This window comes from Neolamprologus multifasciatus, chromosome 11 (genome assembly GCF_963576455.1).
Source record: "Neolamprologus multifasciatus chromosome 11, fNeoMul1.2, whole genome shotgun sequence".
Lineage (NCBI taxonomy): Eukaryota > Metazoa > Chordata > Actinopteri > Cichliformes > Cichlidae > Neolamprologus > Neolamprologus multifasciatus.
Window position 1 is genome coordinate 23,579,572 of NC_140449.1, and position 22,826 is coordinate 23,602,397.

General features: G+C 43.7%; 1 protein-coding gene across 7 annotated transcripts in view; it reads left to right on the forward strand.

Annotated features, from left to right (window-relative positions):
- Positions 1-22,247, forward strand: part of pou2f2b (POU class 2 homeobox 2b) — a 76,505-nt gene extending 54,258 nt beyond the window's left edge. For 3 of the 7 annotated variants that reach the window (XM_085177670.1, XM_085177671.1, XM_085177672.1), the window contains 15 exons: positions 3,751-3,816; positions 4,013-4,047; positions 4,442-4,498; positions 5,324-5,443; positions 5,633-5,974; positions 6,329-6,434; positions 6,525-6,616; positions 6,736-6,882; positions 6,976-7,117; positions 7,274-7,422; positions 7,918-8,115; positions 8,216-8,451; positions 9,735-9,803; positions 10,137-10,210; positions 14,417-22,247. In XM_085177670.1, coding sequence (XP_085033796.1) covers positions 3,751-3,816; positions 4,013-4,047; positions 4,442-4,498; positions 5,324-5,443; positions 5,633-5,974; positions 6,329-6,434; positions 6,525-6,616; positions 6,736-6,882; positions 6,976-7,117; positions 7,274-7,422; positions 7,918-8,115; positions 8,216-8,451; positions 9,735-9,803; positions 10,137-10,210; positions 14,417-14,745 — 2,162 coding nt within the window. In that variant the 3' untranslated portion in view covers positions 14,746-22,247. The remainder of the gene's footprint in view (positions 1-3,750; positions 3,817-4,012; positions 4,048-4,441; positions 4,499-5,323; positions 5,444-5,632; positions 5,975-6,328; positions 6,435-6,524; positions 6,617-6,735; positions 6,883-6,975; positions 7,118-7,273; positions 7,423-7,917; positions 8,116-8,215; positions 8,452-9,734; positions 9,804-10,136; positions 10,211-14,416) is intronic. The other 4 variants (XM_085177673.1, XM_085177677.1, XM_085177674.1 and 1 more) reach the window with 3 other exon arrangements.
- Positions 22,248-22,826: the final 579 nt, after the last annotated feature.

Genomic DNA, 22,826 nt, shown 5'->3' on the forward strand with positions numbered 1-22,826 from the left:
GTTAGCTGACTCACCTGTTACCCGAAATACAATTTCTAAATGTCAATTAGCTCACATTTCTCAGTCTTTGTCGTCGAGATAGAATTTCTAAAAAAAAAAAAAATTATAAGATCTGTGATGTTCACGGTTTATCAGTGAGTGATTCACGGCACAACATTCACAGAGTCACTCCTTAACCTCATGTGGTCACTGCTGTGACCTCTGGGAAGTTACTCTGACCAAAGTGACATGTCCTTCTCGCAAACTTCAACAAACGGCACATCACGCCAAATTATGTAACGCACAGCTTCACAAAGGTGCACCGGTGTGGAAAGCCAGTGCGGTAAACATTCGTGTATATCGGGAATAATCTTGTACAATTATTTTTGATGTGTCACCTCGTGAGCCGTGTTTAGGTTTTCTGTAAAGTTAATCATTTTTGCTCATTTTAAACATTGAAAGTAAATGAATGAGGGAAATTAAGTGTGTAAATTTGAAAGCACTCAGTCTTATTAATCTGGTCAAAGTACATCATTGTCATCCGTAAAAAAAAATTATTTACACTGTGTAGAAGTGGGAAAAAATGATTTTATGGGCATTATGTGGTGGTGACCTTTGTCTCTCAGTTCCAGCAGCATTTAGTTATATTCATGTGTTTTATTCACTTGTATGAGGCATTTTTATGTGTTACAAACAAAAAAACACAACAATAGTAACTTAGATTAAACAAACGACCCAAACTGACAAGAGCAGAGACCCTCATGACATGTTATGGCCTTGTTGTGGCATCCCAAATTTGTTCCTTCAGGTTCTCACTGTATTTGTTTTTTCAGCTTCAGTTCTTCTCTTGATTCCTAAATCATCGTTTTATTATTATTATTATTTCTAATATTATTAATATCTGTCCAGCCCCATATTTTATCATTACAATATTAACAATTTAGACACTAACATGTTCTTCCTGCTTGTCTCATCCTGGCACAGATATGCGATTGGTGTTGACATGACTCTTTGACATTCACTTTTAAATGGAAAATGTTTCTTTGCAATCAAATTCGGCAACCCTCAGCACCGCTCGGCTTCTCAAATCTGTAGTTAGTAAGTTTTATGACTCCAGTTCCCAGACACCCCCCTTGGCGCTGGGGTTATGTCCTGAATCAGGAAGTCGGGTGAAGAGTTGGTGGGGAGGGGAGGGGGGGTTTGCAGGGTGGTTGCAGTGGAGTTTCATCTCGGCCAAAATACCCAGAGGAGAATAACAGAAACAGTCCAGACTGAGCACAGGCACTGTTGTTCCTTGTTCCTTTCTATTGCATCATTTATTCATGACACAGGATTATACAGCATTAAATTTGCTCTGCTGTGGATTCACTCAGTATGGTGAAGCAACTCTGAACTCTACTGTTTAACTCCAAGGGTTGCATATGCTGTAGCGGAGCAACAATGACCGGGCTGAGCAATTAAACCTGTTAGAAGCACTTTCTTATCCCTGCAGTAAATGCAGTTTGCACCACATGTGCAAAAAAAAAAAACAGTCAAGAGATGCGTCCTCCGCTTACACTGTAAACACGTTCAGAGCGTGTAAGTTACCCCAACACGAAATTATTTGTGTTTGTGTGTGCAGCAGTGTGTTGTAAAAGAGAGGGAGGTTTTAAAAGAGTGAAAGAGAGAGTGAGAGAGAGAGAGCAGGCTAATATTAATAGCCTCGCTGACAGTAAGTGTTGGGTTTAGCACTCTGCGCTCAACCCGGTACAAGGGGAAGTCGGGAGGGGAAGTGAGAAAAAGACACTACATCTTGATATACTGTCCCACCACTGTATTACTGACCACATTATCCACCATGCTACTGTCTGTAGACCATTTTTAACCATGAATCAACGCGCACCTTCTCCCCGTGTCCTGCGACGGGGCAGCGCAGTGCGATAGGCAGCACTTTGGGAGCTCTGCATTACTTCTGTTTTATGAGCTGGGCAATCATTTTATATGAGGAGGGGGATTTGGCTTTAGTATTGTACACTCCACGCGCTGAAGATCGCAGCGTAACAGGGCCCAATGTGGAAGAAGTGGAAATTTACAGTGTGTTATAGATTTTTGCTGTGGGGTACAGTTTGTTATGCGTGGCAAAAAATTGTGATTATTTAGAGGAAGATGTTATTTCTGTGCATATTCAGTGGGTTTTTGTCAGAAGTTGAGCAACACTGGACAGTTTTTTTTTTTTTTTTGGTTTCACTAATAGCCACATCACGTAATGCTGAAAGCAGGTGCCAAATGAAATGCCGGAATAACCGCAAACTGACCAGAATAATATATTAACCAGATGTTTGCATCCGCATCGTTGGGTGACCGATTTAGCTTCAGCTATTTAAGGGAAATCCTGCAGTCAGTGTGTGTGTGTGTGTGTGTGTGTGTGTGTGTGTGTGTGTGTGTGTGTGTATTTACACAGGGCTATAGCCACTGGCGGCAGAATGGCGCTTTTCAAGCTGATCATCACTTCCCCCTTTCCCTAAAGACACTATGTGTACCAAAGTCCACTGTTCTCACATCTGTTTCACTGAGACGAATGTGTTTCTGCAGCAGAATGAACATCTGATAAGGGAGTGACTCTTGATCGGTATCACTTTTTACGATTAGTGACTGCACTTTACTGATGCTTTGCTAATTTAAAACTGGCTTCGGGTCAGTGTTGGTCAGCAGAGCATCTTCTTCGTGTGTGATTACTGCCCCCTGATGGCGAAAACAATGCTTGACCACCTGCTTGTTGGACATTTTCTGTATTTAAGGTGTCATGCTGATAAAAGGCAGAGGGAAGATGTACAGTTTATGTCATGTGCAGCCCGAGAGACGACAGGATGAAGAGAGGAGACATAAAGAGGAGAGGAAGGGGGGGAAAGAGTAGAGAGAAAAAGGAGGAGGGAGACTGAGAGTTTATTATGCAGGTGGCAGATATAATTAGTTGGTCGTTGGGCAGATTTGCATGTTTTCACAAAAGGGAAGTAGCGCTGTGTATCTGTGTGTGTTTGTGTGTGCGCATGTTAAGGAGTCAGAGCAGGAGGGGAAAAAAGGGTTTCAAATGGACACAACAGTTTGTGGTTTCAGACAAATAAAAAGGCTTTTATAATGAAATGGTACTGTTGTACTGTAACATAGAAAGAAAACTGCTAGAGAAACACCCACACACACACACGTGTGTGTATTTATATATAAACACCCGCTCACCCACACTAATTATCTTCAGTCCCATCTTTCCTATACACCCTGCTACCAAAATGCTCCCGTGTTTTTGTGATAATAAAGTAATTAAAGACTTGAGCTTATTGTCTCCCTCCATTCATTGCTGTTGCTATAGGGACTGTCCCAATTCAACCAGGAAGTGATGTGGTCTTGTAATGAGTGACACACAGTGTGAGACATTTTTAGTACACCAAGTCTCCCACGTAAACACCTTGAGTTAAATTTAGAACGAGCAGACACCTTGGGTCAACCTACTCTTATGTTAAACCACTAATTGGAAAGAAAGAATGAATGAATGTGGGCTCAGTGAATGATTCAGCTACATTGTTTGGTGTACAGTGTGTAGGCTCAGGCTGTGACCTGAAAACATTTAACCCTAACCTATCTGAGATGAGCGCCCTGGCCGTACTGTTTTCCCTTCTGTCATCTAGATTGTCTCCGCTTGCTTCTTCTGTTATTCTGTCACTCTCTGCACTTTTTATCTGACACATATTTAGGAGTCAGCCTGTCTGACTTGTTTATCTGCGTGCTTTCCTGTTACAGATATCAGGATGTCAAAGCCAGGAGAGGCTGAAAAAGTCGGGGCTGACTCACCATTGGAGGGCACAGGTAAGCAGCGAGGGTCTGAGAGGCAGACGGCAAACACACACCCACACGTACATGTGATTTAATGCGGAATATATATGTTAAAAAAACCCAAAAAAAACAAAAAGAGCGACACATGCATGACTTCGGAAATTGCAGCTGTAAGTTGATGCAGTGATGAAGATGTCATTTATCACTTTTTCCTTTGCCACCCACGCAGATTCAGAGCGGAATGGACCAGAATCAAATCATCAGGTACATGTGACTCCTGCGTATTTACCTTCATCTCCCACCCCTTTCATCTTTTTTCTGATTGATCCACCTAAGAAGAAGATTCAGTGTTGCACGCACACTCCAGCACAGAGTCTGACATAAAAAAAATATTTACTTGCAACATTTTGATAAAAGAGCTCCATCAAACCTGCCTTTCCTTTCTTTTTTTTAATCTGTTTTCACCAAAAGTCGGTACTTCCAGACAAACTAACCATCACTTCCCCCATCGATTAGTCCCTCAGTTATTTGCAAGTAACATCGCAAGCTAACTTTTCAAACAGTCAGGAATCCAAATATCTATTTTTCTTTTAGCAGAGATGGAATATGATGCATTTTGAAGTAATTTCCAAGGCTGTGTCTAATTCTTCTCTTCTAGACTCAGTCAATGAAAGCCTGTCCTTTTCCTCTGTCACCAAACCTGAGCAGCACCAAGGTGAGTGTGTGCTTTTGCGTGTGTGTCCACGTTACTGAACTGTGTGTGTGTGTCTGAGCCCGTGTTTGCGTTTGTGCATCTTTTGTGTCTCAACGTCACACGCTGGGTTTTATTGACGGTACGGCTGCTTCAGCTTTGTGTTCATTTCTATGCACTGAATTACTCTTTTGTCACGCTCGACGTTGAGGTTGATAATGTGTCGACTCTCCACCCAGTCCCCAATGTAAACACGTTTGCAAAGAGCAGAGAGTATGATGGCACTCGTGTTTTTCACAAAGCCTTTTCAGTACTGAAGTAAATCTGAAATATTACTTCTCACCAAAAGGTAAAATCTTCCCTATTTGCATACCACAAGAGATATTCAAATAGGTACGCTGGAAAAGATCCCCTCTGTCTGTCTGAACATGGCTGGGTCTGGGAGGAAAGATCAACTCTTTGAGAAGGATGGGACAGGGAAAAAAAGTCTAGTGGAGTTGTATTTTATCACACAGACTGGGGACGCATTTGAAACATTTGAAGGAAGTTGCATGCTTTAAGACATTCTAATGATTTATCCTAGTGAGCTATGTGTCTTAAACATGGATAAATTCTTGTAGCCTCATGCCCAAGAATTAAGTTAAAGTAGCACTTAATTAGTCCAATATTATCCGAAGATATTTAATATTTTCCTAACTTATGGATATCTGACAGGATGGCATTTGCTTGCATAGTCTCGATTGGATAATTACAAACATGTTTATATCAAATCGAGCTTTAATTCTAGCGCTGGCCCTCTAACCGTGTTCCCATTTCTGTATATGCTTTGCTGTTATGTCTTCATCTTAGAATAAGATGGAGGAGTGTGCTGACATGTCCCCAGCCCTCCCTTCCTCTCACGGCCCGACCCCCTCACAGACTGCTCTGCAACACACACAGCTCATGTTGACCGGCTCCCAGTTAGCAGGGGTAAGACAGACTTGTAGTACGCTCACACAGACACGCACTTGGCTTTTGCTTTTGCCTCGCTCGCTCCTCTGGTGGTGCTTTTTGAACACTTTGTTTCCCTCTTTTGTCACCTTTGTGCATTTCCCACTCTTGATTTCTTAATCCTCTCCTCTCCTTGCTTCTCCTCTCCTCTCTCGTCCTTTCCACCAGTTGACAGCTCTGTTGCCGGCGCAGCAGCAGCTGTTGCTGCAGCAGGCTCAAGCGCAGCTCCTGGCTGCAGCTGTGCAGCAGTCCAATGCAGCCCATGCAGCTCACGCTGCCCACGCAGCCGCCCAAGCCAATCAGCAAGCTCAGGCAGCTGCAGCAGCCAATCAGCAAGCCCAGCAGCAGCAGCAGCAACAACAACAACAGCAGCAAGTGGGTCAATCGGGGCAGCAGACTCAGTCGCAGTCCCAGGGACAGAGTACACAGGAGCAGAGCGCCCAAAGCATCCCTGTCCCACCTCCTCCATCCCAGCTCACCCTCTCCCAGCCAATCCAGCTCACTGCCCAGGTACTGGCTGCCGTTAAAGCCACTTCCTGATGAGGGGCGTGATTGAGGAGCCGCTATCAATCCATGGAGCAGCTCATAATGCATGTCTACTGTAGATTTCGTGATTCACAGTTTCCACCTTGCATGAACGCACACATTTTCCTTTTCTTAACGCTGACGTGACAGAAAAAGTTTTTCCTTTCGTTTCTACGCGTTCTGTTGGTATACATTTCATATACCTCCTTTCCTGAGCTGGAGGAACCGTATATATCATACTAGCACATTTTGATGTGACTAAGCCGTCCTTCTGCTCGTAGAATTACAAAATCTTATCATCTGTCTGATGTGTCCGTTCTCTCTCTTTCTACTGGAAAGGACATTCAGCAGCTGCTGCAGCTACAGCAGCTGGTGTTGGTCCCCGGCCACCCGCTCCCGTCTCCTGCCCAGTTCCTCCTTCCACAGGCACAGCAGAGCCAGCAAGGTGGGGAGGCCCTTTATGGCAGAATAACATAGATACAGTCATTTAGACACAAATTATACACAGAACTCATATTTTGCTTTTCTTCTTTAGGACTCCTATCGACACCAAATCTTATTCCGCTACCTCAGCAAAACCAAGGGAGCCTGCTCTCTGCTCCGACTAGAATGGGGCTTCAGGCACAGGTACAAGGAAACTTTGAAGCTTTAGTCAGTGGAAAAGAAAAACCCAGCCTCAGCAGCACGAGTCATTAACAAACACTTCTGTTTCTGTCTCACTCTCACTTTCACTCCTCCCGCTGCAGCGAGATAAGGGTGTGGAGGTGAGTGGTGGAGGTGTGACCACGGTGCCTTCCGTGACCTCTCACCCCGAGGACCCCAGTGACCTCGAAGAGCTGGAACAGTTTGCCCGCACTTTCAAACAAAGACGCATCAAACTAGGCTTCACACAGGTAAGTGAGACACCCCTCTACGCCAACACTACATGCTTTGGGTTTTTTTTGGTGAATACATTTTAAGTTCTTTGCTTTTAATCTGTCCATCAGGGAGATGTAGGCTTGGCCATGGGGAAGCTGTACGGCAATGACTTCAGCCAGACCACCATCTCCCGCTTCGAAGCCCTCAACCTGAGCTTTAAGAACATGTGCAAGCTGAAGCCACTGCTGGAGAAGTGGCTGAATGATGCAGGTGAGATCACTGCAGTCGCACAAACTGGAATATCAGATTGAGATAGAGATGATTCACAGTATTTTCCAAGAACTGCAGTTGCACAGAGTAGGTGTTATGACTGTTGTCAGTTGAACGTTAAGCTTGTGTGAACGTGCTGGTGAATTTGCCCTTCAGAGACCATGTCCATAGACAGCACCCTGCCCAGCCCCAGCTCCCTGTCCTCACCCTCTCTGGGCTTCGACGGCGTTCCCTCGCGCCGCAGAAAGAAGAGAACCAGCATCGAGACGAATGTACGTGTGGCCCTGGAGCGCTCTTTCATGACGGTAAGATGAGTCAACTTATTATTACAGTGACTGTCTTTTTTCTGTATTACACAAGATTCTTTTATCCTTATCCCTTTTATGTTGGTGTTGCTCATAGGTTGTACACCCAAAAAAAAAACCAAACAACTAAATGTGGATTTTAAAATATTAAAAAAAGTCACTGAAATACCTAATCTTGCCCCAAATACAAGATCCACTGAGGCAGACTGATCTGACAGTAGCTGGCTTCGCCCCTCTTAAAGTGTTTTTAAGTACAAATAAAGATGTTTGTGGTTTCCTGTCACCACTGTGTATGGTTTTGTTGTCAGCCTCGCAGCACTTGTAACAAACACATTGACAAATGAAGCCTTCAGCTTCATTAGACACCTGACAGTAAAGTAATTTGTGTACACAGCCTTTTATTTTCTGTAATTTTCACATTTTCATTCTTTGTGGTTGTGAAAATTCTTCACGTCTTGCCGCTGTTAATGTTTTCCATCACGCCGCCTTCTGCAGAACCAGAAGCCTACCTCAGAGGAGATCCTGCTGATCGCCGAGCAACTCAACATGGAGAAGGAGGTGATCCGGGTCTGGTTCTGCAACCGCAGGCAAAAAGAGAAGCGCATTAACCCGAGCAGTGCCACTCCTCCTCTGCCCAACCAGCCCCCCACAGCCCCACCAGCGCACAAGCCACCCTGCTACAGCCCTCACATGGTACGCCTAGTCGAACGCATTGCAGCACCTTTCCCAAAAGTATTTTTATTGAAGTCGTCGGTAATAAACACGCCGCTGTCCTCTTTGTCCTCTCTGACAGATGTCCAGCCAGATGTCACAGGCCGTGACGAGTCTCAGCAGCACATCGGTGACCACCATGTCCTCCGTCTGCCCTCTGACTTCCAGCCTCACCTCCAGCCACCCCTCTCTCAGCTTAACCCACACCCCACTCAGCTCCACTCCCTCCCCGGCAACTCCACCTCCTCCACCTATTCCTCCCCGCAGCACAGCCAGCCCGGCCACCCCCAGCCACAGCACACTCAACCTTAACACAGGGTAAGAGGCCACGAGGCCTTCGCAGCAAAGCACCTCAGAGCACCTCTTACCACCGCAGCTTTCACCCAAATAGATGCAGGTTTGACGATAGTAACAGAGAGACATATGTGGCGTAGCTGTTGTTCTGTCTTTGACAGATTTGATACCTCTCTGAGTTTGACGACTGACTGCTGTGGATCCTGAACGTGGAGCGTCATCTCTGGTGCTAGCAGTGTTGGAAAATCAAAAGCAGCAATTCAGTGCAGAAAAAGAAACGTTCCAATTTTTATTGGCAACACCCGTTTTGTGCTTACATTACCTTTTAGTGAAGAAAATAAACTTTGTGCAAACAGGAAATATAATATTTTGGACATAACTCAATTCAAAGCTGTGACAAGCGCATTTAAAAAAGATTAATTCGCCTCCACTGTCAGCAGAAGTATCAGAAAATATACATCAAAAAAATGTGTGTAGGAAAAAAAGGGGAACTGCTGTGCTCCTTTTTAGCTCCATATTCCTCTAGACTAGCTCTGCATAATAATTCATAATAAGCCTGAATTATCTTATGCCAGCTCCATGTGCAGCTCCTCAGTTTATCTCCATTTAGGCCAGTTTTCTTCTGATTGCCTCTCATAAACAAAATGGTTAAACAGAAAGTGAATAGAGCTGATGAGCCTGAGATGATCACGTTAAGTATATTGTGCTCACTGACGTTATGTGGAGTCATAAGTAGACAAAAAAGAAGGTCTTAGACTGAAAATTTAGAGCCATCTGAAGCCTAAATATTTATCTCACACAGATTACGTTTACATATACTTGTATCATTAATCCGAATACTAATTAGTCATTTAATATGAGTAATATTATGAAATGCAAAGGATTAATATTTAAAACCAATCTATGTGCGTGGTTGAACATTAACCTAACCCACCAGCAACATGAAGTCAGAGGTGAATCATCGGTTTTAATCATTTATCTTCATCTGCAGTCTGAAAACACAACTGCATACGGCCACACATTTCCACAAACGCTGCTCACAATCAATACTGCACTGCTCTACGCTCGGTTCAGCTGCAATTTGTAGTTAAATGCTTTTTACTGTACACACAAACACACAAACAGTGACTGAGCACATAAGCATTAACTGATATCCCAGCATGCCGCTGGGTGCCACTGCTTCCCCTGTGCAGCAGTGCATGCTAACTCTGTGTGTGTGTGTGTGTGTGTGTGTGTGTGTGTGTGTGTGTGTGTGTGTGTGTGTGTGTGTGTGTGTGTGTGTGTGTGTGTGATTTTTGTGTTCACAGCTTATGGCGAATGGGTAAAAAGAATGGTGACGTGTCTAACTACATCACCGATTTTGCTGCAAACTTGAGGTGAATACGACTGAAGCACACACACATTACACACTTTAGACAATTCAGATGTGTTTCTTCATTAGTTCATGTGAATTCTGTGTTAAGATGAATAATACTTCATTAGGTTGCTCTGTTTCTTTCTGCATTTCTAACCTTGTTTGCATTTGTGCAGCCAACAGTCAGCAAACTTCTGCTCTTTATATGTGTTGAGATGAATTTGCCTTCTGCCTGTCCTTGCCACTAAACCTGCTTTTTCCCCCCCCTCCCTCACCTTTTCTCCTCTGCCTGTCTCTGTTTGTGTGTCTGCTTGCACATGTGTCGTGCTTGGTGCGTGTGCGCGTGTCACAACAGGAACACTGTGATGGGAGTTAACACAGGGATGAATCAAGCCCTCCTCGGTAATAATCCCCTGGCCACTATCCAAGGTGTGTGTGTGTGTGTGTGTGTGTGTGTGTGTGTGTGTGTGAGAGAGAGAGAGAGAGAGAGAGAGAGAGAGAGAGAGAGAGAGAGAGAGACATTGAAAGGAAAATAGGAGAGAGAATAACAAAAAAGAGGAACAAAGCCTGCCTTCAGCACCTCTCATAAGCAGAATATAATTAAAAGGTCAAAGCTGAGGTGGAGGTGAGGTGGTGTGCAGTATTATTTTATTTCTTGAGCAGTCTCAGGGTCAGAGAATACATAAAAAGACCCATCTTCAGCAGAAAGGCGGTCCATCTTCCTCCTCTAAAACTGTTAGAGAAGTCATCCTCTTAAACACACCTACACACATAAATGTTAAAACTCAAATGCACACTCTTCAGGACCCCTACATAAACCTTCCTACACTCAAGAACAAGACAAAAATAGCCACAAAAAACTTTTGTGTCCCACAAGAGTGACCAGGGAAGAGTCCCAGCTAACGTCAGTTTAGCAGAGCTAGTTTTTAACCTCGCTTTGTGGGGTGACAGCGTGAAGGGGGAGGGAGCTGCAGTAAAAAGAGAAGTGTGAGGATGAGTAATACAGTTAATACATGGTGGGTGAATCAGGCCGCACAGGCTGATTACCGACTGGAGACACGGATGAATGGGCAAACAAGTGTGTTCATCCACAGTTGAGAGAGCTGCAGAGAAGAGGAATAAACTTATTTGTCATACATTATCATCTACATGCATGAACCCATCCCATCAAGTGTCTGTGTGTAAGTGACGGTGGTGGTTTACGTTAATGTGTGGGCTTGTTTCTGTCTTTGTGCTGTCTCACGCATCCTTTTCATCTTTTTATCTAATCATCAAAAATATGTTGAGAGTTTGAAGGGAAAACCTCAGAAGAAATCTTTTCGAGGCAGTCTGTTTGGGAGGTTCGTCATAAGTAATCTTTCAGTTTAGATGAAGTTCTTTTTATATAAGTAATTCAAATAGCAGGCAGAGGACTTATGGATTGTTGTCAGAGTATCTAAAGTCAACAGAGGATTTTAATCTTAAAACATCACTGAAAACCAAACGTTATCACCGAAAAGCTAAAAAACCACCAAAAGTGTTCTTAACAGGCTGTAAAGCAGTCAACATATAAGACATTCTCCACTTTAGAGCTGCCTGGTAGCCAAATACTTCTGTTAAAGTGCCCATATTATACTTTTAGTCTTCCTCTTTCCTTTAAAGGGGGCCTATTATGTTTATTTCCCCTTGCTTTTATTCTCGGACTCCACTTGAGTAGCTTTGCATAATTCACAGTTAAAAATAATCAGCATAAATCAGCATAAATGTACCTTATTTTGGGCCTCAGTGCAGCCCTACTGTTCACCCACCGTCTTGGAAAAAGCGGTTTTATTACCTCTCCCTTTAAGGCCACACATTTCTCTTGGAGCGTTTGCGGTAAACAACACAGAGCCAAGATGATAATATTAAATATAACTGCTCTCGATGATCATACGGAGCCAACAGTAGGAATAAACCTTCTTATCAATATTCCAAGTAAATATATTTCTAAAGGTGCTATTGGCATGAAATTCTCACCAGATGTCAGTAACAACCCATCCAGTCCACACATGCAAAAACAAAACAAAACAAAACACAGATGTCCATAAGTTATGTGTAGTAATGGTAAATGACACAGGGTAACAGTATTACTGAAATGTATTTAATACTTTATACAAAAGACTTTATTGGCAATGACAGCCTAAAAACGCCTCCTGTATGGAGAAACTAGTTGCGTGCATTGCTCAGGTGTGATTTTGGCCCGTTCTTCCACACAAACAGTCTCTGAGCTTTAGTCATTTCATAGATTTTCAGTGGCATTCAGATGATTGGTCTCCATGTTATTCAGCAAACCCTAAATGATCTTCACCATGCTTTTTCTTCAGCAATGAAGCCCTGTGTGGTAAGCGTCCATACAGGCCGCGGTGGCTGAGTGCATTACTTATTGTTTTCTTAGAAACAATTGCACCTGCTGATTCAAGGTCCTTGGCTCTTGGATAACTCTTCTGATAATTCTTTTCACTCCAAAAGATGCTCGCGGGTAGCTTGAGTAGATTAGAAATTCTTCTGTAATGCCATCAGTATGTTCTGCAACAATAAAGTTGCGAAGGGCTTGAAAGCGCTCATTAGTCTTACCCATCATGAGATGTTTATTGTGCGAGATCTTTTTATAGGCCACCACCTGGGACTAAACTAGATTACTTTCTAATTACAGATAGATTTTAGTTGGTTGGATGGGTTGTTAGTGACATCTGGTGATAATTTCATGTCAGCAGCACCTTTAGAAATGTATTTACATAGAACATTGACAGAATGTAGAATAGATAGATAGATAGATAGATAGATAGATCCCAAAGCGCTTTACACAGCCAGTCATCCACCCATTCACACACTGGTGGAGGCAAGCTACAGTTGTAGCCACAGCTGCCCTGGGGCAGACTGACAGAAGCGAGGCTGCCATATCGCGCCATCGGCCCTTCTGGCCAACACAAGTAGGCGGTAGGTGAAGTGTCTTGCCCAAGGACACAACAACCGAGACTGTCCGAGCCGGCAACCTTCCGATTACAAGGCGAACTCCCAACTCTTGAGCCACGATCACCCGATTTTTTAGAACTTTTATTACTTACTCCATTACTTTTTTTGAAACCATATGCCATAACAATAGAAGAAGATGGCAGTAAGACCTGCTATGATGTACGGAGACGGTGACAAAAAAACAGGAGGCAGAGCTGAAGATACTCAGATATTTATTGGGAGTGATGGAGATGTAGTCCGAGAGGCAAGGCTGAGATGGTTTGCAGAGGAGGGATAGTGGATAATTTGAAAAGGGATGTTGGAGATGGAGCTGCCAGGTAGGAGAAAAAAGGGAAGACCACAGAGAAGTTTTATGAATGTAATGAAGGCGGCGATGCAGAGGGCTGGTGTGACAGAGGAGGATGCTAATGACAGGATGAGGTTGGGGCAGATGATCCACTGTGGCGACCCCTAATGGAAAGAAGAAGATGATGCTACAGCAATAGACAAATCACAATATAATATAACAGGCAAAAGCTTCTCTTTTGCTCTTCACTGCGTAACTCTAAGAGAAGTGCCTATTTACAAATGTTTCTTTTCCCACAGAACAAACATTAGAAGCTGTACAGGCAGTTAATGTTGAGCAGCTTCAATCGAAGCTGCAGGTTTTGCCACAGTGTCGTGAAATTAATACATTTGTTTAGCATCCAAGCCCAGCCTCAGGGGGTCACCAGCTAGTTCACCCCTCCTTGTCCTACTCCTACAGTCCCAAGCACAGATAAATGGGAGAGCTGAGTCAGGAAGGGCTTCGGATTTGTGCCTGATCAACTAAGTGGGTCCCTCTGCTGTGGTGACCCACTGGGAATAAAGGAGCAATCATAAAAGCATCCTTGGCTTTGCTGTATAGTACACAATCGACCGCAGATCTTTGGTTTTGTTTTTGTGTGAGGTCTATTAGACAGCTATGCTATTTATGTACGTAACTAACGCTGCCTCACTGTCGACAGAGCAGGGTGAAAATAGGCAGCATGAAAATATAAAAGCATGCAAACCTGTTTCAGTAAATCCGCAAAATAAAATAAGCCTGCAGATGTGCGTAAAATGAATACTTTAAAAAAAAGTGTTCCTTGTGCTAAACATTCATAAACATGAGTGTAATTAAAATTCAGCTCTCTATCTTTGGTACAGTCTTTGCATGAAACAGCCCATCGCAGATCTCCGATCAGCTAAACTGATGCAAACCTGATCCCCTAAGATTAGCTCGCTGAAGATATTTCACAATGTTCGATTATTTTTAACAAGCTGTTACGTCTCGCGCCAGTGTGTTGAAATGGGGACTGACATTAGGTTTTTTTGGAAAGAACATTTTCCCACTTTTTTCTAACACCCACTCGTGCGAAATGAAACTGAGTTCAGGCTCGTTGTCAGGGTGGGATCTGTGCTGCAGGAAGTCATTTAGTTCAGCAGTGGAAGGTGAAGGAGCCTGAGAGAAGGACCACTGTTACTAAACTAAAGATGATGAATCCCCAAAAGAAATAAGAAAAAAAAGAAAATACTAAAAGCCAAAACTTAATATAGTATTGATTTTATATTCTGATATACTGTGAAAGTGTCCTCTGGCCACGGTGGGCAATTTTATTAACCTTTTTTCTCTCTCTGCCTCAGCCCTAGCAGCCAGTGGTGGCCACCTACCTCTTTCCACTCTTGAGGGTGGGAGCAAGGTGATGCTGGGGGCATCCGGGGGTCAAGGGGGGGGCATCCCCTCCTCCCTCTTCCTCAACCACCCCGCCCTCCTCCACATGGGCCAGAATCCCAACGCCGGACTGGTCAGCACCGCGGTAGCCAAAGTCTCCCAGTCCTCGCCCTTCCCCTCGGCCAGCAGCATCAGCCCCACACCCTGCTCCCCCTCTCCCTGCTCCAGCCCCGCCTCTTCCTGCTCCTCCAGCGAAATGGCACACAGCCCTCCCTCTCTGGGCGGGGCCAAGATCGAGTGACCCCCAACAAGGGCCAATCAGAGAGGAGGAGGAAGGAGGATACTATAACCTCGCCTTTCACACCAAAGCTATCTCTTTCTCTCTCTTGTGCTCTTCTTTCGTTATTTTTCTTTTCCTCAATGGCTCTCTCTCTCCTTCTCTCCCAGTCTTTCGATGCCAAAAATACACAGAATGAAAGAGGAGAGATGGAGGGAAAGAGGTGAAAGAGGGGAGAAGGGAGAGAAAGGAGAAGATTGAAACCAAAAATCTTTATCTATCCAAAAAAAAAAAACCAAACAAAGATGGAAAGGAGGCAACGTGGGACCTTTTTGTCAAGAACACGTGATGTCGACACGGCACCTCTCCACTCTTTCTCTTTGAAGGAAAGCAAATCGATGACTCTTTAACAAAGAGATGGTAGAGGTGCTCGTCGAAGTGCATAAACCAAAAATGACAAAAGAAAAACTTTACTATATGACAAAGGAATGGCGAAAGGACAAAAAAAATGAAGAAGAGGAGGACTTTGCTTTCTTTTTTTATTGTTGTTATTATTAATAAGAAAAGCTGCGGGTCTGAAGATAGAGGAGTGGGGTGGATACGTTTAAACCAAAAATTTACCTGAGGAGGCGGCGGAGGAGGAATACACAATGACAAAAAACAAAAAAAATCCCAAAAAATCGACAACCATACCAAAATCACAAATACCAAAAACCAAAAATACGGAGAGAAAAGCTTTATTCAAAGGACGTGTAAATACTGAAGCTATCCAGGACCAGGACTCTACTGCTACTTTCACACAACATACACACACACATGCACACACACGCCCATCCATTCTGCATCGACTCATCATGTCTGCGTCTGCTCATGTGTTTCCTATAGGTTTGCATGTTGGATTACTTTGAGTGATTTTCAAATATCTGCTGTGTAAAAGCTCATATATGATTGTATGATATGTTTGTCAGCCCTGCTGTATCTTCATGTGTGTTTAAGTCTCTTTACCTACCTCTGGTCGCAAGAGCATAGGATAGTTTGACTTTAACTTCATAGCAGGCCTGACATGTTTTACACTTTGAGAAGATTTTTTTCTTTTCTTTTTTTTTTTTGTTAACTATTTATTAGTGCCATTATGAACGGTTTAGCTGGTATTTATTTTGTATGCTGTTGTAGTGTTAGCTTTGGAGTGTGAGTCATTGTCATTGTCATCGTCATCTTCAGGGTTTCCGCCAGAACAGAGAACAAAAAGCTGTCGGGTCCAGCTGGGGATTTAAGGTGGCACTCGGTTAAAGGTGGCGCTCAATGGCTCCTCGCCCGCCGTCATGCACGGCCTACTGGCAGGACAGCAGGACTGTGTAGGTGCGGCTTTTGCTATTTCTGTGCCGATGGTGAGAAAACGGGAGAAAGGGAGGCACAGTGCGTTTCTCTCTCCTCTTAACATGAAGATAAAATAATGTAGGCTATACCAGCGGGAGAGCGCGGTTAACCTTGTTTACATAACCAAAAAAAAAAAGATCCCAGCCAACAGCTTTGGTCTTTAAATAAGTAAAGTAAAAACTTGCCCCTCAGTTTGGACCCAGAGATCCCACGAGGGGCTTGCAATACGTTGACGGAAACCCTGATCTTGATCTTCATTGTGGACGTGTCTGTCTTCATCTGGCATCTTGTTTTTAATGTGAACCTTCTCTGCAGGAACATAAGTTACAGTGATGATAAAACGCTCATCTCAGCCCTCACCAAGTGCCAATAGTTCAAAGATAAAGAGTTGGCACACTGAGTTGATTTCAAGGAGTGAATGAATTTTTTTTATTTTCTTTTTCTTATCAAGACCTAAACATTTTCTGTTGTGCTTAATCAGACCCGCTCTTTGCTCGGTCTTAAAGATAACCCATTATTGGTGACTCCACGGCTTAAATGAACACGCCCTGCTAAACTTCACACTCTGAAAATGATGTTTGTAAAGAGTGGTGACCGTTTGGAAAGTATGAAATGGGGCTGTGATTGGAGATTTGCAGGAATCACCGTTTGAGATTGAAGGCTAAACAAGTCAATAAAGCCAAGTTTAGTCACAGCTGGCTCTCGTTCCTGCCTCGTCAATCAGCGTAGACGTCCTGACACCTGTATGTCTAGACATGTTTACTGATATTTGTCTGTTTCCATCATCACCCCATCAATCATTTCATTTTCCACCTCAGACTGCCATTAATTCTCAAATGGAAACCAAAGCATTTTTTTCAAGGCTGGGCTTTTCTATAAGAGCCGCAGCCAAGACACATGAACACAATACAGAGACAGAGACAGGGGTGGAGATGAGGGGGGCGGAGGGAGCTGAGAACAGGAGGGTAACACTGGAAGAAGCCCCCACTCCCCTCTGCTGTAATCCCCTCCACCCGGCCCGTCCAAGAAACCCAACTCGGGAAGGGGGGGGGGGGTTCTTTATTCATACGGGGACTGATCCTTTACTACAACAAAGAAGGGTATCCTGGGACACGCTGTAGTGAGGGGGGAGCAGATGTCACTTTTTTTTGTTGTTTTTTCTTTTTTTTTTCTTTTTTAAAGAGGATACCAAAAATAAACCCAAACCAAATAAAAACCAAACAAACCCAAAACCCAAGGAGCGACAGAAGCAAACCAAAAAGAACCCAAACCAAATGTGGCTGGAGGGAGGAGGACAGGAGGAGGACACGGTGCAGGAGATGGAACAAACGAAGCATCGCTGTGTGTCTGTCTGTAAGCGTCAGGGCTGCAGTGCCAGCCTGTCTGAAACTGTGTAGCATGGATGGAGGCGACTTAGAGGAGCAACAGACGGCTCCTCCCCTCCTCTGCCCCCCCCCCTCCCCCCCCTCCAGCTCAGCTCTCTGGTCCTGGATGGAGCTAAACGCAAATGACCTCACTGAACTGAAATCTTATTTAAAAGGAAAAAAAAAATCTGTTTTTATTTTTCTGTTGGTTGGTTCCGATTGTTTTATCTTTGCTGTGTCTCTTGATGCCGTTTTATGTACTGTACTTTAGTGCTTATTATTACTTATTTGGGATAACGTACTCGCTTACTTACTACAAGAGCTATTTTTTTTGTAGTAGTGCTAGAGATTTTTATCAGGTGGTTGGAAAAAATACTGTGAAAATTTAGCTTCCAGATTTTTATTAGATAAAGAAACGGACTGTCTCGGCAGAAAAAAAAACTGAAGATGAACACAACAATCCAAAAACGAAAAGAGTTGAATAGCAAACCTTAAAAAAAATTAAAAAATGCCAAACCAAATACTGAACCAAACCAAAAACACAAAGCGGGCAGGGACAGATACAGCCTTTTCTGCACAAGGGTGGAGAAATGTGTTGGTCTCAGTTAGTCTGAGTGTGTTTTTCTGTATTTAAGCGGTTAGAAAAATAAAAGGTTAGCAGTGATCTCTCGTCACTAATCCCGAAACCCAAAGACAGCAGCGTGAAACGCGCTCACAGATACAGAACAACACACACAGCGAAGGCCTCGGTTAAGGTGATGTGTTGCAAGTTGGACGCAAACGTATCCAAAGAATATTTGGTTTGATCCGCACCGGAAAAAGACAGTCGACACACGAGAATCGTTTCACAAACCAAGCTTTAGATGTGGGGAGAAGGGGCGTGGTCGCACCTTAAAGGTGAATCCTTTCCTCCACGTTGACTCTTAGACGGAATGTACCTGTTAGTGCTTCTATAGATTTTGTAGAAAAAAAGATCTATGTTCTACTGCTTACTTATCGCTAATGTATTAAAAAGAAAAAATGCTTACAAAAAAGACTTTGAGAAAAAAAAAGATCCTTAAAAAACATTGATGATAATAACTTGATTTTAGACCAAAAATTTAAACTATCTCTCTATGGATTTTGCTTTCTCCTTGTTAATCATGATTTAGACTTTTGATTGTACTATTTATTCAGGGTAGGGTTGGTTTGTTTGCTTGTCTTTATCTTTGCTATTTATTTGGTAATTTATTCCTATAGGTGCTTTTGTTTTTTCATTTTCCTATTTTGGGGATGTATTTGTCATGTTTTTCTTTTCAAACCCCCTTCTGAGGTTCTTTCTTCTGTCTTTAAACCAAATAATACCAGAAATGCAAACGCAGGTTCTGTTGGGGGCTTATATGAAGATATTCCCTTCCTTTCCTCATCGAGACGACTTTCCTCTTAAAGGGGAAAGGAAGCACACAGCGGTAAGAGGTAGCACTGTGCGGACCGACGCTTCATGATTTGCAGGGACGCAGGTTTTGTGGACGTACGTCCTGCTTTGTGTCTGGGTGTAATTAAAAGAAAAAGTCGGGCTAAAATCCAGCGTCGGTGCAGGGAAAGGATAAATATGATTTGCAGCATGAAGTGTTCTTTGAGGCACAATGCTGCCTCTGTTCTCTATCTTTTCTCCACAGGGAGAACACACAAAGCTTTACAGCTACACAACCAAAAACACAAAAGAAGAAGAACAACTAGGGCCAAGGCTTCGCTGTTTTTTACATGATAGAGAGGAAAGAAGGAGGCAAAGGAGAGAGAGGGTGATTTTGAATTCCCAGCTGTAAATTGCCTTCTAACGTCTCACTTTGTCTCCGTTTCTGTTTTTTCTTTCCGTTTCCACTTTTGTGTAAGGTGCTTTTGCCTTCTTTTTAAAATTTCCTCCATCCACTGTAGGATGTAAAAGAGAGATAGTTCATCATATACCTCATATTCTTTGATGATAAACCAAATAGATGAATGCTTTAAATCGCGGGGCTCCAGTGGGTATCGGGGTATGGGGACGTGTGGACTGTGTGCTTGTACTGACTGGAAGCGGGCACGGTGAGGTCAGAGGTCATTATTCTTTATGGACAAAAGGTTTGGGAACAATTTGGGAGGGGACCAAATCCTTGAATGGATTGTAGTTTTGGTGCAGTTTAGGGTTAAAAGGCCCCACTGGTTTACGCTCCAGTCTACACTCACTCACACACACACACACACACACATGCCTTGTCCCCCTGAAAACCACCCCTGCTGTCTGTGTTGAGCTTTGAACACAGCCCTCTCCTCACATCCTACCCTCACTGCTGCCTCCCTGTCAAACATGCACTGTGGGCTTAAAGCTGCTCTTCTGACATCAAATCTGGATCTGTTATAGACTTTATAAAGCTTCCAGGTTTGTGCCTCGGAGCAACTTTAGCCCTCTTTGGCCTTTGGGTCTTTATTGCCCAATGAGGGGGCCGATCTGATCAGTCCACGTGCATCAGGAGGCGCCGTAGGGCAGGTAGCCACGGGGACGGCTGAAACCGAGCTTGCTAGGTGACGCATCCAAACACGTTTCACAACTCTGTGTGTGTACGCGTGTGTTTATGTGTGTGTGTGTTGAGAAAGTGGAAGTTGGAGGGAGAGATGTACACATGATCAAAACATCTGGATTCTTCCTGAGAGTTCAGATGTTTCGTCTTTTTTTTCCTACTCTCTGTCTCTCTCGAACCTCGGGGTTTGAGGGACCGGGTGCAAAGTGCAGGTCTCTGTGGCGGGGATACCCCCTTAGCGAATGATACCAAAGTCAATGCCCTGCCATGTGACCCAGCGCGATGTTCACGCTCCCAAAAATCCTGACGTTGCAATAACCGTCAGGCATTCTCCTCCATAAAATCTTTACAGCAGTTGTTCTTTGTTTTTAAACACAGTTGCACACTGGAGGGATGAAATCTTCGCTTTCTTGCAGAATGTTAGATAAGGTTACAGTAGCATAAAAAATATAGACTGTCATATAAAGCCAATGCGGCCATGGTGATGCCAAAGATTGTCTTGTAAAGTTCAGCTGTGAAGCCTCAAGTTTCATATTTTGGCTGTCGCCTTCTTTTAATCAAAAACAAGCCGTCACATTGGCAGAAATGGAAACTGAGGGTGGCTGCATCCTCGGATAGTAGCAACTGTCAGTCACACTAAATCCTCTTGACTTATTTCTTGCAAATGGAAGAGTCTCCTCCTGCTGGCCATTAGAAAGAATGCAGGTCTAAGGCACCCCCCCCCCCCCCCCCCCCCTTTCTGGCTTGACTTTTCAGACCCATCTTTATATACAGTCTTTAACATTTTAACCACTGAGCTTAAGAGGTGAGGGTTGGTGTTTTGTTTTTTTAACCTGTGGATTGTAGAGGTGTTGAACTGAATCTTTTCTCAGTCACACGTCCCACAGTGGAGACTAGAAGCGCTGTTGTCAGATCAGCCTTTGTACACGGTAGATCAAACTGGCTAAAAAAAAAAGAAAAAAAAGCCACACATGAACAGGTTTAGATTTTGCACCAACCTGAAAATAGCTGATTGAATTTAATGCAAATGTTAACACGTCTGCTTTCTGCTGTATGTACCAAAGTGCATTTAAACTGTAGTGCTTCACTTAGAGTGAAGCTTTGATGACTGACTGCCAATGCAGTGAGCCAGCATGTGACTGAGGGTAAAGTTGAGAGGATGGTGGTTTATGTCGGTGTGACTTTTCTGTTCACGTTTCTCAACACCATCTCTCTTTGTGGATGTTAGGAAGGCGTAACTTTGCCTTGTTGCGTGCACCCGTAAAGTGTTACTAAGGCTCCCTATAGCACCATGAGTTATTACATCCTGGAACTTAGAAGAAAGTGAATGCTGCTTCCTTTCTTTATGCTACACCAGTCTACCGACAACCTGGACTGTAGCTTCAGATCTACCCTACAGTCACGATCATCTTATCTAACAATCAACAAGAAAGCAAATGAGCCCATTTCCCATCTAAAAAGTCTGACTATTCTTTCAAAACGTGAGAAAGTAGTCAAATTTCGTCGCTGCGCACAAAGCCATGAGAGATGTAACTGCTGAAGAGTGAGAGACACAGCAAGCTGAGCAAAAGAAAGCTCGTCTTCCTCTGCCCACTCTCATCCACACCGACACGCTCTTCCTCTCCTTCATCCATCCCTTCTCTCTCTCCCTCTTCCACAATACAGCTTTAATCCAAAGGTTCTCCTGCAACACAGCAAAGAAAGTCAGATGTTAAAGAATAAAACCAAAGAGCTCTAACTTGACCTTCTCTTCTACACAAAGCTTCTCCGCTCCATCCTTTACCTCTCTCTCCCTCGATCTCCATCCCACCCTTTCTGTCGTCTCCCCTCTGAATCCTCATGTCACCTAGCGAGCCGGTCTTTGAAGCATTAACCTCAGCTATCCAAAGGGATATAATAATAATGATAATAATTAAGATGATGATGATGAAATGTATATTTTTAAGTATTTGTCATTGGAAAAATAATCTTAAGCTTCTCATAATTATGATGATCACGGTGATGACGACGATGATGACGATGATAATGAAGTTTCTCTTGGTATCTTTGTAGCTGTTCTGATCCTTCTTAAGTTTGTGTCCTTTCTGCTTGTGCTGCCAGAGTACTGCTTTAACTACCATCACCTCCCTCCCTCCCTCTGCACCCACCTACTCCTGCTTTTCATTTGCTTCACCCCGATGTTTGGTCCTAACATCTACCTGTATGACCTTTACCCCTGGATGTTCGTCTACACCAGTGTGTGCGTGTGTGTGTAAAAGAGAGAGCGGGAGAAAGAGTGAGCTGTAGAACTCTGACGAGGGGAAGTTTGAGATTTTTTTTGCTGGAAGTGGTCGGTGGGCCGACCTAGTCTGTTGAATCTACCTGTGGGTGTGTCTGTGTGTTTGTCTGTGTGTGTATGTGTGTGACTGGGCGGGGTTTGGGTCGTTGGAAAGTGGGATGGGTGTGGCAGACAAAAAGATTGTTCTTTGGAGAATAACGAACTCCAACACATGACCTGTTATGTCAACTGTAACGTGCTGTTTGCCAACTTCCCAGTACATGTAGCTTTAATTCCCCCTGCCACAATAGTCCGTGTGTGTGTGTCTGAGTGTGTGTGTGTGTTACTGCGGGTAGGGCTGCGTGACCGTCACTCCTCCCCCTTTTGTGTCTTCCATCCTGTGAGCAGCCCCCCTCCCCTTCTGTCTGCCCCCCTTTATTCTCCCTTGTGGTAGCAAGTTAGCCTTTTACTGTATTTATCTTGAAAACCAAAAAAAAGGAAGAAAAATAACTGCTTGTTCATTGTACAGTGTTGTTCATTTTAAGTCATTTTTGTAACTGAAAGTGTTTCATT